General features: G+C 43.0%; 1 protein-coding gene across 1 annotated transcript in view; it reads left to right on the forward strand.

Moving 5' to 3' along the window:
- Positions 1 to 301: 301 nt before the first annotated feature.
- Positions 302 to 13185, forward strand: part of BTBD7 (BTB domain containing 7) — a gene marked incomplete at both ends in the record, with an annotated part of 75595 nt that continues 62711 nt past the window's right edge. The window contains one exon of the mRNA XM_084239859.1: positions 302 to 413. Within this exon, the coding sequence (XP_084095985.1) occupies positions 302 to 413 (112 nt within the window). The remainder of the gene's footprint in view (positions 414 to 13185) is intronic.

Here is a 13185-nt window from a genome sequence, read left to right on the forward strand (position 1 = left end):
GCCGGACTCCGCGGCGCAGAAATAATGCGCGCGCGCCCGGCCCGGGCCCGCGAACGCGCCGCTCCCGCCCGCCCCGGCGCGCGCGCCGCCGCCCGCCCACGTGACGCGGGCGCGGCGACGGCGGGGCGGGCGGGGGCTCGGGTCGACGCCGCAGCGCCGCGCAGGCGCCCTAGGGCCGCGCCGAGCCGAGCCCCTCCTGCTCGCTCTCAGAGTCAAAATGGCGGCGAGGGGAACCTGGAGCAGCCCCGGAGCCTGAGCCGCTGACAGGAGTGGAGAGGGCGGCGGCGGCGGGAGGAGGAGGATGGCCCGGGGCGCTGGCGCCGGTGCGGGCGGCGGTGCGGGCGGCGGCGGTGGCGGGGGCGACGGCCGCGGGCCCAGCGGCGGGAGCAGCCTCGGGGGTGAGTGTCCCCGGCGTCTGAGGGGCTGGACGCCGGGCTGTGCCGGCGCGGGGCGCGCGGCCAGAGGGGGCCGTGCCGGGCGGCGGGCGCGGGCCGGGCCGGCCGCCGGCGGGAGGGCGGGCGTCCGGCGGGGCTGAGGCGGCGGCGGGCCGGCGGGCCGTGCGCTCCGCGGGGCGGGCGGGGCGCGCGGCGGCCCCGGGTGGGCGTGAGAGCCGCGGCCGGAGCCGGGCCGGGGCCGGCGGGCGGACGGGCCGCCCCGGGGGCGAAGTTGGACGTCCGGGGTGTCGCTGCTCCGGACGGCGCCGAAATCGAGCCTGACAGGTCGGAGGGAGACAAAGCCGCGGGCGCGGGGCGGGAGCCGCGTCTGGAGCAGGGCAGGGCTGAAAGCGGGCGTCTTTCCGAGTCTCCCCGCCGGCGCGGCTGTTCGCCGGCTTTATCCCTGAGGAGAACTTTCTCGCCACGTTTCTGGAGGCGCTCCGGGGCGTGCGCTCGGGCCGCCGGCCGCGCCCCCACCTCCCGCCGGCGCAGATCCCAAGTGCCCCGGAGCAGGCCCGGTGGACCGAAGCGGTCTCGGTCGTCTCCCCCGGAGACCTCTGCTCGACCGCGTCGCTCTCTGAGGAAGCAGCATTTTTTACGGAATTGCTTAGCTTTTTCGACTAAACCATCTTTTGTCTGAAAGGCATCCATTTCTTTGAGATTGCTGAAATAAATTACTTTCCTCCGGAAATAGAGAAGATTTGAAATTGCTTTGCAAGATCCAGACGTGTTCGTGGTAGCTGTGATTAAACTTGTCCTGGAATTTTGGAGTCAGAAAAATCTTTGGAGATCTGGCGTGACTTGTTTTAGAGCCGGGAAACTAGGCCCAGGGAGAGGAGTGACTTGCCTTGGGTCCTCCAGCTGGCCAGGGATTGGACCAAAACTAGGATCTAGGCCTCTCCGCGCCCCATTTAGGGAGCGCTTTCACTACTCTCCGGAGCCTCTTATTCATTGATTGCGTTCTTCACCACCACTACCCATGCCCACCTCTAGGTCTTTGTGCAATAAAGTTGAAAGCAGAAATGAGAGAGAGCCTCTCTCTGATTCTGACAAACCATCAGTTACCTCAAGTAATTGATGAAGATTTTTTTTCTAACCTGAATTTAATAAAAACTGATTGACATTTCATTTGGAGTTTTTGTAGTCCTGTGACTATGTTGTTTCCCCCTCCCCCCCCCCTTACAGCCTGGCTTATTCGTGCATGCATCCAATAAAACCCATAGGTCAGTCCAGTCCCACAGAATCTGACTAACTACTGTATTGCTCTGTGCCTCAAATACCAGCCTTTAAGTCGATTCTTGGTATTGGGCTGTAATTTTTCAGACTTAAGACTCCTGTTTTCCAGGCTGTGCTATTTAGTTTGCATGTGTCGTCTTGTTGAGTCACACAGCGTTTTGTTGTGTGTCACAGGTTAACCTTCAGGAATAACGTGATGTCAACTAGTTATGCTCTCATTCTAGTGGGTGACAATCACAAATCCGAAGATGTACCTTGGCATTCAGTTACACGGGTGGTTCTTGAAGATCTGCTTTGTGTTTTGCATTATAATACTAGGTGCTATAAAAGAGAAGAAATGTAATGTATAGACTTTGCCCTTAGGAAGGATAAGATGTAATCCTATGAGCCCAGAAGACTCTACTGAGTTCTAGCAATACAAAGAATACTTAGGTGTTCAGGTTAGGGGAAGATGAGCGAGGCCTCAGAAATCTAAAGACCTTCTGGAACACTTGAGACTAAACCCACTCTGAGGGTTTAGATTTACAGAGATATTGGAGCAGTTACTTTGTGATGGAAAAGCAATAGTGTAATGTGGAGATTAACTTTGGGGGAGGGGAATGCTAGGATGAGCTGAAAACTGAGTTTTCTTGAGAGACTAAAAGGATACCAGTGAACATTTTGAGTCTCTGTATGGGCTTGAGTATTATATTGAGAAGATTTGGCCTCTTGTGCAAGATAGAAGGAGCTTTTGAAAGTTTGGGAGACCAGACTTTAAAGTGAGGAACCAGAATGATGAGCCTGTCAGTGATCTATAGGTTGAGGTAGAATGAGGAGAAAGTGGGATGAACCAGGAATGACAGTTCTTGTTGCAAGTTACATGGGTATGAAGAGATAAAATCCTAGACTCAGGGAGGAAAGATGCAAAGCAGGTGTTATTTTTGTTTTGCTTTGCTTAAGTATATGTTAATATACTTAATATAAAGTTTGCCTTTTAAATTGGTTTTAAGTATACAGCTCGGATTTTAAGCACATTCACGTTGTTGTGTAATGTGTCCATTTCCAGAACTCTCTTCATCTTCCCCAACTGTACCTATTAAACATAATATTATGTTTAATATATTATGAATACTACTGCTTTGAACATGGATGCACCAATATCTGTTCAAGTCCATGATTTCATTTCTTATGGAGTATATACCCAGAAACTTTACATTCCCACTAGTAGTGCTGAAGGATTTCAATTTTCTACATTCTCACCAGCACTTGTTACTGTTATTTTGATAATAGCCATCCTAATGGATGTGAAATGGTATATTTTTATGGTTTTGATTTGCATTTCCCTGGTGATTAGTGATGTTGAACATCTCTTGCGCTGATTAGTTTTTTATCTATTTTTGGAGAAATACCTACTCAATTTCTTTACCCATTTAATTAATTTATTTAATTTATGCATAGAAGTACTGGGGTATAGACCAGGGGTGTGAGGGGGTTAGAGGATTCACCAGATACAGAGTGGGGAGCGGAACAGGCGGATTTACTAAAATACACTGCTGAGGGGAGCAGCGGGGGAGACAGGAAGAGGTCTGCTGCACCATATGTGAGTTAGCAACTTGGCCAGGGTTGGACCTCAGGCGGTAATGGTGATAGTGCTGAAACCTAACAGCTAGGTCAGGGAGTCCCCCTTTTGCCCATTTTATTTTATTAAAGATTTATTTATGCATACAAGAAACTGGGGTGCAGGCCAGAGGTGGAAGGGTTTAGAGGATTCACCAGAGACGAAGTGGGGAGCAGAACAGCAGACTGACTGAAATACACTGCTGTGGGGAGCAGTGGCTGAGGCAGGAGAGATCTGCTGCATCATGTGGGTCACTCCCTGGTTGCCCAGGGATCAAACTCGCGCTGCAGAGGCTGAGGATAGCTTCACAGTGCTGTGCTTAGGCCCTTGCGCCACCGGGGAGGCCCTTTGCCCATTTTAAATCATATTTTTTTTGTTGTTGTTTAGTTGTAGGAGCTGTTTATGTATGCTGAATATCAGTTCCCTATCAGACATTGATTTGAAGATGTTTTCTATCTTTTCACTGTCACTTGATGCATAGAAGCTTTAAATTTTGATGAAGACCAATTTATCTTGTTTTTCTCTTGTTGCTTATGCTTTTGGTGTCATACCCAAGAAATTATTGCCAAATTTAATATCATGAAGTTATCCTATATTTTCTTCTAAGAGATTTTTAGTTTTATCTTTCATGTTTAGATCTTTACATGTGGTTATCCAGTTTCTCAGCACCATTTATTGAAAAGACTATTTTATACTTTGAATGGTCTTAGTACCTTATCAAAAATCATTGCACTATATATAGACAAGGGTTTGGGCTGTCTGTTGCATTGATCTTTCAGTCTGTATGCCAGTATTGTTTTGATTACCATAGTCTTATAGTAGGTTTTGAAATTAGAAAGTGTGAGACCTGCAACATTGTTCTTTTCAAGATTGTTTTGACTATTTGGGGTCCCCTGAAATTCCATACAAATTTTAGGATGGGTTTTTCTATTTCTGCAAATAATGACATTGGGGTTTTGTTTTGTTTTGATAGAGATTACATTGACCCTATAGATTGTTTGAGGTGTTATTGACATGTTACCAGTATTAAGTCTTTCAGTCCATGAACACAAAATATTTGTTCATTTATTTGTGTCTTTAACTTCTTCCTACAACATTTTGTAATTTTTAGTGTAAAAGTATTTCATATACTTGGTAAATTCATTCCTAAGAACTTTATTCTTTTTTTTTTTCTTAGACTTATTTATTTATTTATACAAGCACTGGGTACAGTCAGAAGCGCGGGAGGGTGAGAGAATTGACCAGAGCCAGAGCAGGGAGCAGAGCAGGCAGAAGGACCGAAGTACACTGCTGAGGGGAGCAGCGGGCGGCAGGAGAGGTCTGCGCCCCATGTGGGACCCTCCTCCGGTGGCCGGGGAGCAGCCGGGGATCGAACTGGCACTGCAGAGGCAGCGGGCAGCTTTGCAACCCAGCGCTCAACCGCTGCGCCACCGGGGAGGCCCAAGAACTTTATTCTTTTTGAGGCTATTGTAAATGGAATTGATTTCTTAATTTCATTTTTGGATAATTTATTATTCTTGTATAGGATTACAACATTTTTGTATGCTGATTTGTATCCTGCAACTTTTGCTGAATTCTAACAGTTTTTGTAAAATCTTTATAGCGTTTGCTACATGTAATGTTGTCTTTGAACAGGGATAGATTTACTTCTTTCTTTGCAATTTTAATGCCCTTTATTTCTTTTTCTTGCTTAGTTGCTCTGACTAGGTCTTTCAATACCATATTGGTGAAAATGTATATCCTTATCTTAAAGGAAAAGTTTTCAGTCTTTGACCAGTGTGTGAAGTTAGCTATGGGTTTTTCATATATGTCTTTATTATGATGAGATAGTTTCTTTATATTCCTGGTTTGTTGTGTGTTTCAGAAAGGTATGTTTTAAGAAAAAAAGATCTGGACCTCCCCGGTGGCGCAGTGGTTGAGCGCTGGGTTGCGAAGCTGCCTGCAGCCTCTGCAGCACTGGTTCGATCCCTGGCCGCCAGACGAGAGTCCCACATGGCGCGCAGACCTCTTCTGCCTCCCGCTGCTCCCCTCAGCAGTGTATTTCGTCAATCTGCCTGCTCTGCTCCCCGCTCTGGCTCTGGTGAATTCTCTCACCCTCCCACACTTCTGACTGTACCCAGTGCTTGTATGAATAAATAAATCAATCTTTAAAAAAAGAAAAAAGGAAAAAAAAAGAAAAAGATCTGTTGTGGGTGCTGAGAGTTTCTAACCTGGTGAATGATAACATTTACAGCATCCAAACAACATTATTACTTAGTTGATGTTTTAGGCTTCATCTTCCTATATTTGGTTGAAGAAAGTAGCACTATAGTTATTCAGTGGGGAAGATTGATGTCATTCAGATGAGCATACAGATATATGCCTGATGGGCTATAGTACAGTTTTTGCTCACAGTTGTTTTCCCCACTTCTGGCATAGTGACAGGCGTGCAGATACTAAGACTAACCAAATTAGAAGCTAAAGCACATTGTAATTTTTAATGAAAAGTGCTTATTTTATTTTAAACCATCTTCCTCTTAATCCAGTCTTGGTACAAAGGTAATAAAGCTACTTTACTCTAAAAAGAAATAGGCCTTCTTTTTTTTTTTTTAAACAAGAGACAGGCTGAAAAATTTTTTTTTAAAGATTTATTTATTTATTTATACAAGCACTGGGTACAGTCAGAAGCGCGGGAGGGTGAGAGAATTCACCAGAGCCAGAGTGGGGAGCAGAGCAGGCAGAAGGACCCAAGTACACTGCTGAGGGGAGCAGCAGGCGGCAGGCGAGGTCTGCGCGCCATGCGGGACCCTCCTCTGGTGGCCGGGGAGCAGCCGGGGATCGAACCGGTGCCACAGAGGCCACGGGCAGCTTCGCAACCCAGCGCTCAACTGCTGCGCCACCAGGGAGGAATAGGCCTTTTCTTAACAGTTATCTTTTTATAAGTGAGGTAACATTTTTCTTTTTAAGTGAAAAGTCTTTGAGGGCACTTACCAGAATCTAAAATTTCAAAGGGAGGCATAATTTAGAAGAAACATTTCAAGTTCCTGCTTCCTGACCCCAAATTTATAATGAAATTGAAGCATTTAGTACCTAATTTATTTGCAAAACAAGTTCAAGATTTGTAATGCAAGCTGTAATGGTTTGGGTTTTTTTTTTTTTTTTTTTTTTAAATTTTGATCATCTCCAAATTTGATGTTACAAATTTGTGTCTTTCATAATATCCTTGCTATCCCAAATAATATAGAAAATTAAAAAACATAATGTACTTTTATAAATTGACATTAAATCAATGTAGTGAGCATTTATGTTAAGGTTAGAATAAATAGAAATCACTCTGATGCAGTAATAAAATATCCTTAACAGAATTCTGATCTGTCTCCTTTTTTTGAGCACTGTTGGTGTTTTTAGAAATTGTTATAATGTAGACTGGGCTTGAAATCAAACCCCATTCAGATTTTGATTAGTACTGGTAGTGTTCTGATCTTAGCAAGCTATTTCACTTGTCTGTGACTTGATTTTCCTCATCTGTAACATAGGTGACATTATAGACACACACGTCTACCAGCTTATGTTTATATTCTGTCCTTTCACCACTGTCCTACGAGTAGGGACTGTTTATTGAACAGCCTACCAAGCACATGTGCTGTTTATTCTCGCCCTGTCTGGGTGCTCTCTGTGTTGCTACCGTACTTTTAAATAATGCAGTTGGAACCATGTTACTTCCCTATTTAAAAAACGTGTTAAAAAATACAACAACAAAAAACTTGTGTTGACTTTCCGTTGTCTGTGGGATCAAGTTCAAACTCAACAAGAGTTTATAGACTTTCAGCCTTAGTTTTCCCACTCTTGCCATTCCCAGCTATTTCTGTTCCCTGTGTTTTTGTTTTTTATGTGTTTATCCCAATTGCCTGGTGCTCTTATTCTTTGTCATTAATTCTGTTAGTTGTTCTCCTAGTCTCTGCTTCCCTCTTTTTCCTGGACAGGAATCTGGTTATGTTCCTATATCCAAGAGACTCCAAGCAGATGATTCATCACCCACTCCAGGGGTAAATTTTGATTACTTCAAGTCAGTCAGCTCAAGGCATTTCCCTATAAACTATTGTCTTATTCGGATTGAAGGGAAAGAGACATTCTATTTTGGGGGGGTGGAGGAGTCTTTTTCCTGTTCAAGAGAGCATTGACTGTCGTCTGCCCACAGGGGTGGTGAAGTGTGCCCCGGAAATGGCAGAGCAGAGGAGTGGACGGAACCCGGGTTCATGATAACATCATTCACCGCATACTGTACTGGGCCTGGGGCCATCCTCGCATAGAATTGCTTCTCATGACAGATAAATGCCTCATTTTTTAAGCAGTCATTTGCCACCCAAAAAAAAAAAAAAATCTGAAGGACAGTCTTCTTTATTCTCCAAGATGCGGTTGAAGCCTAGTTTTAACAGCAGTCACTCCCACCCCCTCCCGGCCCTCTTGCCTCTGTTATAGTCGCTTCCCTTGGAGCCGCTTCCTCCACGGGACTGCTCTGCATGTTGAGCCTGTGGGATGTAGCCCAGCGTCTGGTACATTATAGATACTCGGTAGGTGGGTTGTTAGGATGAAAGACTACCATGAAAAAGTGCTTTATCAACAGTTTTTTAATGACCATGAGGTAAACCTGACAAGTGAAATGGAAAAATCAGTTAGGGCGGATATGCAAAGTGTTCTTCGCCCTTCGTTCTTTTCTGAAAAATTTCACTGAGCTTTAAAAGTTTGACAGTCTCCTCTGACCATAGACCTTCGAGTTTTATGAAAAATCTTACTAAAGCAGGAGGCCTGGAGGGAGTAATAATGGATCATGTTGTTACTGTGCTGTTGCCTGCCTTGTTCCCTCCCTCCCTCCCTCCCTTTACCCCTTACTCCCTCCCCTCCAGACTGGCACGCCACAATTAAAGTATGCATGTCTTCTTCACTTACATTTTGAAATTATATTTAGATCTGTTTTATCTGGAATTTGTGAATTTTTCTTTAGAGAAAAATTCCATCATATGCTTCATAAGACCTAAGTATTCTTGTCGCAGGCTTTCCCAAAATATTTTTTGCTTGCTTGAGACAAGACATGAACATGTTCTGGTATGCAAAAAAGGGGAAAAAAAAAAAAAGCCCTGTGGCAGAACTAGATGAATTTGTAGCACATGTTAGTGATAGTCCATGATCCAGGAATCTCATCCTAGCCTTCATCATGAAGTCACAGCTCTGTCACGGGCTTCGCTGGAAGGCCTGATGGGGAGAAGAACGGGGAAGGGGAGTTCACCACCCCCCCACCCCCTGCTGCCAGTGTACTTTCGTCATTTCTTGGCTTTTGGCTTCAGTCAAATAAATGAAACTTCAACACTGTGATTTGTAATTATTTTTAAAACAAGTGTACATTTAGAAGCTAGTGTCTATTTGGGGTGATTGTGAGAAGTAAAATGTCCTGTTTGGCCATGAAGAACAACCTTCTCGTTGTGATGTCTGCTTTGGACGAGTTCACCTGCCTAAACCTTAGTTTCTGTATCTGTGGAGTGAGGGGTATCAGTGATAAGTTTCTTGTTCTATTCATTAAGGTAATCTGTGTGAAAACACAATATGGGCTTACAACAGAGTTGTTCAGACGGTTCCTTTTTTCTCTGTTAACATTTCAAAATTAAGTCATTGCCTTTAATGTGGTTTGGGTTTCAGCTTTTGAGTACTTAAGCCAAGATCGCCTTTGTTTATGTATGTGTTTCTTAGGTCTTTGAGCTCATTAATTCTTTTTTTTTTAAGCTCTTTAATTCTTGAATAAGAAAATCTGTTATTTAATTCAAGCAGGGTGTGTGTGTGTATGTGTGTGTAACAGCAGCAAACATCTCTAGAAAAAAAGCTCAAATTCCTAGTAACAGATCACATGATGTTTTATAATTCAGCCTGTTTCTTCTCTGGGCTCATGTCTTACTAACACACAGCCCCTTCCCATTGCACGCAGCATATAGAATTACCTTAATTTCCTTGGTTAATCATGTTTTGTAACTCTCCTTGGGCCTGCACATAGTTCTCTCTGCTGTTTGGAACATTATTTTGACATCCCAACTCCTTCCTCTATTATCTTCACCAGAAAGGGGAAAAGTTCATTCCTTCTATTGTAATTTTAGATTTTATCTCACATGCCATTTTCTCAACAACCCCATAAGGTAGACACTTTTACACATGCAGAGAAGATTTTTAAAATTTGCCCAAGAGCACACAGATTGTAAGTGGCAGAGCGTGATCTAAATCCATGCAGTTTGACTCCACAGGTCTTCATCTCCATTCATCTGTGCTTCTTTACATCATAATTATTCTTCCACCAGTTTGCTCGTAAGTACCTAAAAAGCAAAAATTTTGTCTTGTTCCTCGGTATATCCCCATATGCTTAGCACACAGTAGGTGCTCAGAAGATGTTTAAATGAATGAAAATTCTCATATTTAAGAGCAGAGTGTTTTGATAAATTTGTCTTACTACCTTTCACATAATACATGTCAATGAATAATCTTCATGCTTATGATACAAGGGAAGTTTTATGATTAAGTTAATTGTGGTTTTGAAATGTATTGCACTACCCACCAAAGATAGTTAGAATGACATTTTTCTAACACTATTAACACCCTTTAACCTTTAATAACAATATCACTTTGCAACTAAAAAGCTGATACTTTGTGGACTTCATTTTCACAAGTTATCCTGAGAGCTAGGACAGTATAAGTCATTTGTAGCCAGGTTCTAAGTAGCACATAGGACGTTTCATAAAATTTAAACTAGTATGTGGACTTTGATCATTTGTATTTGCTTGCTTTTTCATAGATGTGATTTCTGACTACACGGAATTTAAAAATATATTATGCACGTTGTGTTCATGTGTATGGCAGAAATTGGAATGTTCTTATATTTCAGTAGACTTTTCAAATAAATAATGGCTTGAAGCCACTTCTAGCATCAGGGTCTGACTAGGGTCACTAGATAAAGAACTAGAAAAGTCTTCCTTTTCTGTGGATGTTCTTACTTCCCCAGAGATGCTGTTTCTTGGGTTCCTCTTGCTCTATTCTGCATCCCTCTGCTCTGCCACTGGGTTTTTTGGCCTTGGCACTATTGGCCATTTTGGGGCAGATAATCCTATGTTGTAGGGGTTCTCCTATATATTGTGAAGTGTTTAGCAGCCTCAGCCTCTATCCCCTGCATGCCAGTAGTACCGTTCCAGACTCCTAGTTGTGGCAATCACACGTGTCTCCAGGCATCACCAATGTCCCTAGTGTTCCAAACACCCCAGTTGAAAATTAGTGCTTTGCTCTGTCATTGCTGTCCACACTCTTGCTGTGATACCTCCCTTTCCCTCAGGCACACAGATGGTCACATCCCTTTCTGCTACAGCCTCTCTTTACACCTTTTGGCACCCCTTCTTCAGGAAAGCTATACATCTGCCCTCCAGATTTTCACTTCCAGTTTTGTTTCCTGTCTTGAAGTCTACAAAACCATAGTCTAAGGATTTTTTTCTCCTTCTTTGGCCACTCCATTTTTCAGCTTTTATCAGCTCTACCTATAGAGTTGGACAATGACATAATCTTTTCTTCTTTCTTGCATGATGTCCGGTTTCCCCTCATTTTCCTATTAACTCTTAAGCTGTTCTCTCCATTGAAATCCCTTCCCACATTTCTCCATGTTTAAATTTTTGTATCCTTCAGGGACCAGCATTCTCTCTTCACGTACCTGTTCTCTCTAATTTTCTCTCCTTTTGTTTCTTCTATGTTCTTATGTACTAGCATTTATTTTCTTCTCTTTTTTTAAAGATTTATTTATTTATTTTATACAAGAACCAGGGTACAGGCCAGATGTGCGGGAGGGTGAAGAGGAGTCACCAGAGACAGAGCAGGGAGCCGAACAGGCAGATTGACTGAAATACACTGCTGAGGGGAGCAGCTGGAGAGACAGGAGAGGTCTGCTGCGCCATGTGGGATTCTCGCCGGCTGGCTGGGATCAAACCGGCGCTACAGAGGCTGTGGACAGCTTCATAGTGCGGCGCTCAACTGCCTGCGCCACAGGGAGACCCTGCCCTTTTTTTTTAAAGATTTATTTATTTATATAATAGCTGGGGTACAGGCCAGAGGCTCGGGAGGGTGAGAGGATTCACCAGAGACAGAGTGGGAAGCAGAACAAGCAGACAGTCTGAAAGCACTTCTGAGGGGAGCAGCAGGCACGCCATGTGGGAATCCCCCTGGCCGGTGGGGATTGAACTGGCACTGCAGAGGCTGCGGACAGCTTCACAGCGCTGTGTTCAACTCGCTGCACCACCAGGGAGGCCCTCTTTTGCTTTTTTAAATTCCAAAATTTAAATATGTTAAAAAAAGTCAGTTTTCACATTGTGTTATTTTCTTTCAAAATGTATCAACACTGGCCCAAGTCACACCTTTACGTCTTACCTGACTCCTGTCATATAATTGAAAATATGGTCCATGTGTACATGGCCTGTTACTGTTTTTTTTCTTAGAAAGATTCCATGATTAATTATTTTTGGAAAGGTTGAGTAAAGCAAAGTTAAACAGGTTTCTTAGCTGCAGGACTCTGAGCCTTTTGCAGTAAGGTACCCGACCTGGTTTCTGCCTACCTGTGCTGCCTGATTTCACATCACTCTTCACTCTGCCCACTGCTCTGGACCCCACCTTGTTTTTGCTGTCCTAGAATTTGCTAAAGTGCTCTGCCTTAACTCCCCAGCATCACATCATGCACGCCTCTGGCAATAAATAATGTCAAATATTATTTATACATTATTTATATATTACATATGAACTTTAAATCAAGAGCCTTCATTTGAATGCTAATGCCAAACTAAGCTTAAGAGACAGTATGGTAGGCAGTACTCTGTCGTTTAATTCTGTAGATAGTTATCAAAAAGGTGGGAAGAATATGTGAAAAGTAGAACAAGCTCACTGAGTGTCTCATAGGTACTAACTGTAAATAAAAAAATACATTACTTAAAATTAGATATTGAAGGAGAGACAGGAGGAAGAAGTTACTAATTCCAGTATTGCACATAGTAAGGGGCCCTTGGATAGTATCCCAAGAAAAGTGAACTTGGAGTATGACATAAAAGTATTATTAAATTTACCCGTGAGCCAGGGTGGGACTAAGTTAGAATAGACAGAGATAGCGTCTAGTCTTTGACTATATCTTGTTTTGTGGTTTTGACTTTAGGCTCATCTAATTTTTTCAAAATTATGAAGCATATTTAAAATTTAAAGGCAATGCCTAAAAATCAAAAGTAAAATAAAGCTTATAAAGTATACTTCCAGTTAGTGAACTATCCCAAATTAACTACTACTCAGTAATTTGTAGGATATCTTGTACTGGGTGTATTCTAAGGATAAACAGAATACCCTTCCCCCACATTATCCTTATATATCATATTGCTGATGGTGGTATTAGCTATTGTGGGATAAAATAAGTGAACAATCATGTAGGCAGCTTTGATAATAGGGGGTTGGGCATACAAGAAAGGAAAAACAGATATAATATCAATGAAATTAAGTAAAAGTCTATAAACCTGAATTTGAAGTGGAAGCATTAGTATAAACTCAAGATATATGTATGTGTACAAATACACAGAGAGAGAGAGAGAGAGAAAGAGAGAGAGAGAGAGAGAGAGAGAACGAACATGAGTGGTTATCATATCAGAAAAACAGTGATTACCCCTGGCACCCAGATTGTGTTTTTTTTTTTTTTAAATAGTTTCCATTAAAAGGAGTGAAGGCTTTTTTTTTTTTTTTAAAGAGAGCTCATTATTCCAGGTCTATGCGAGAAAATACAGGATGTGCCTGGAATAAGATGTAACCCCAGAAAGCAAAAAAGCTGTCAGAGATCATTAGAGTTGTGTCATAAGGTCTCAGGCACCAATTTGAGTAAACTTCCAACTGTTGAAACAC

The sequence above is a fragment of the Talpa europaea genome (assembly GCF_964194135.1).
Source record: "Talpa europaea genome assembly, chromosome: 8".
NCBI classification, from domain to species: domain Eukaryota; kingdom Metazoa; phylum Chordata; class Mammalia; order Eulipotyphla; family Talpidae; genus Talpa; species Talpa europaea.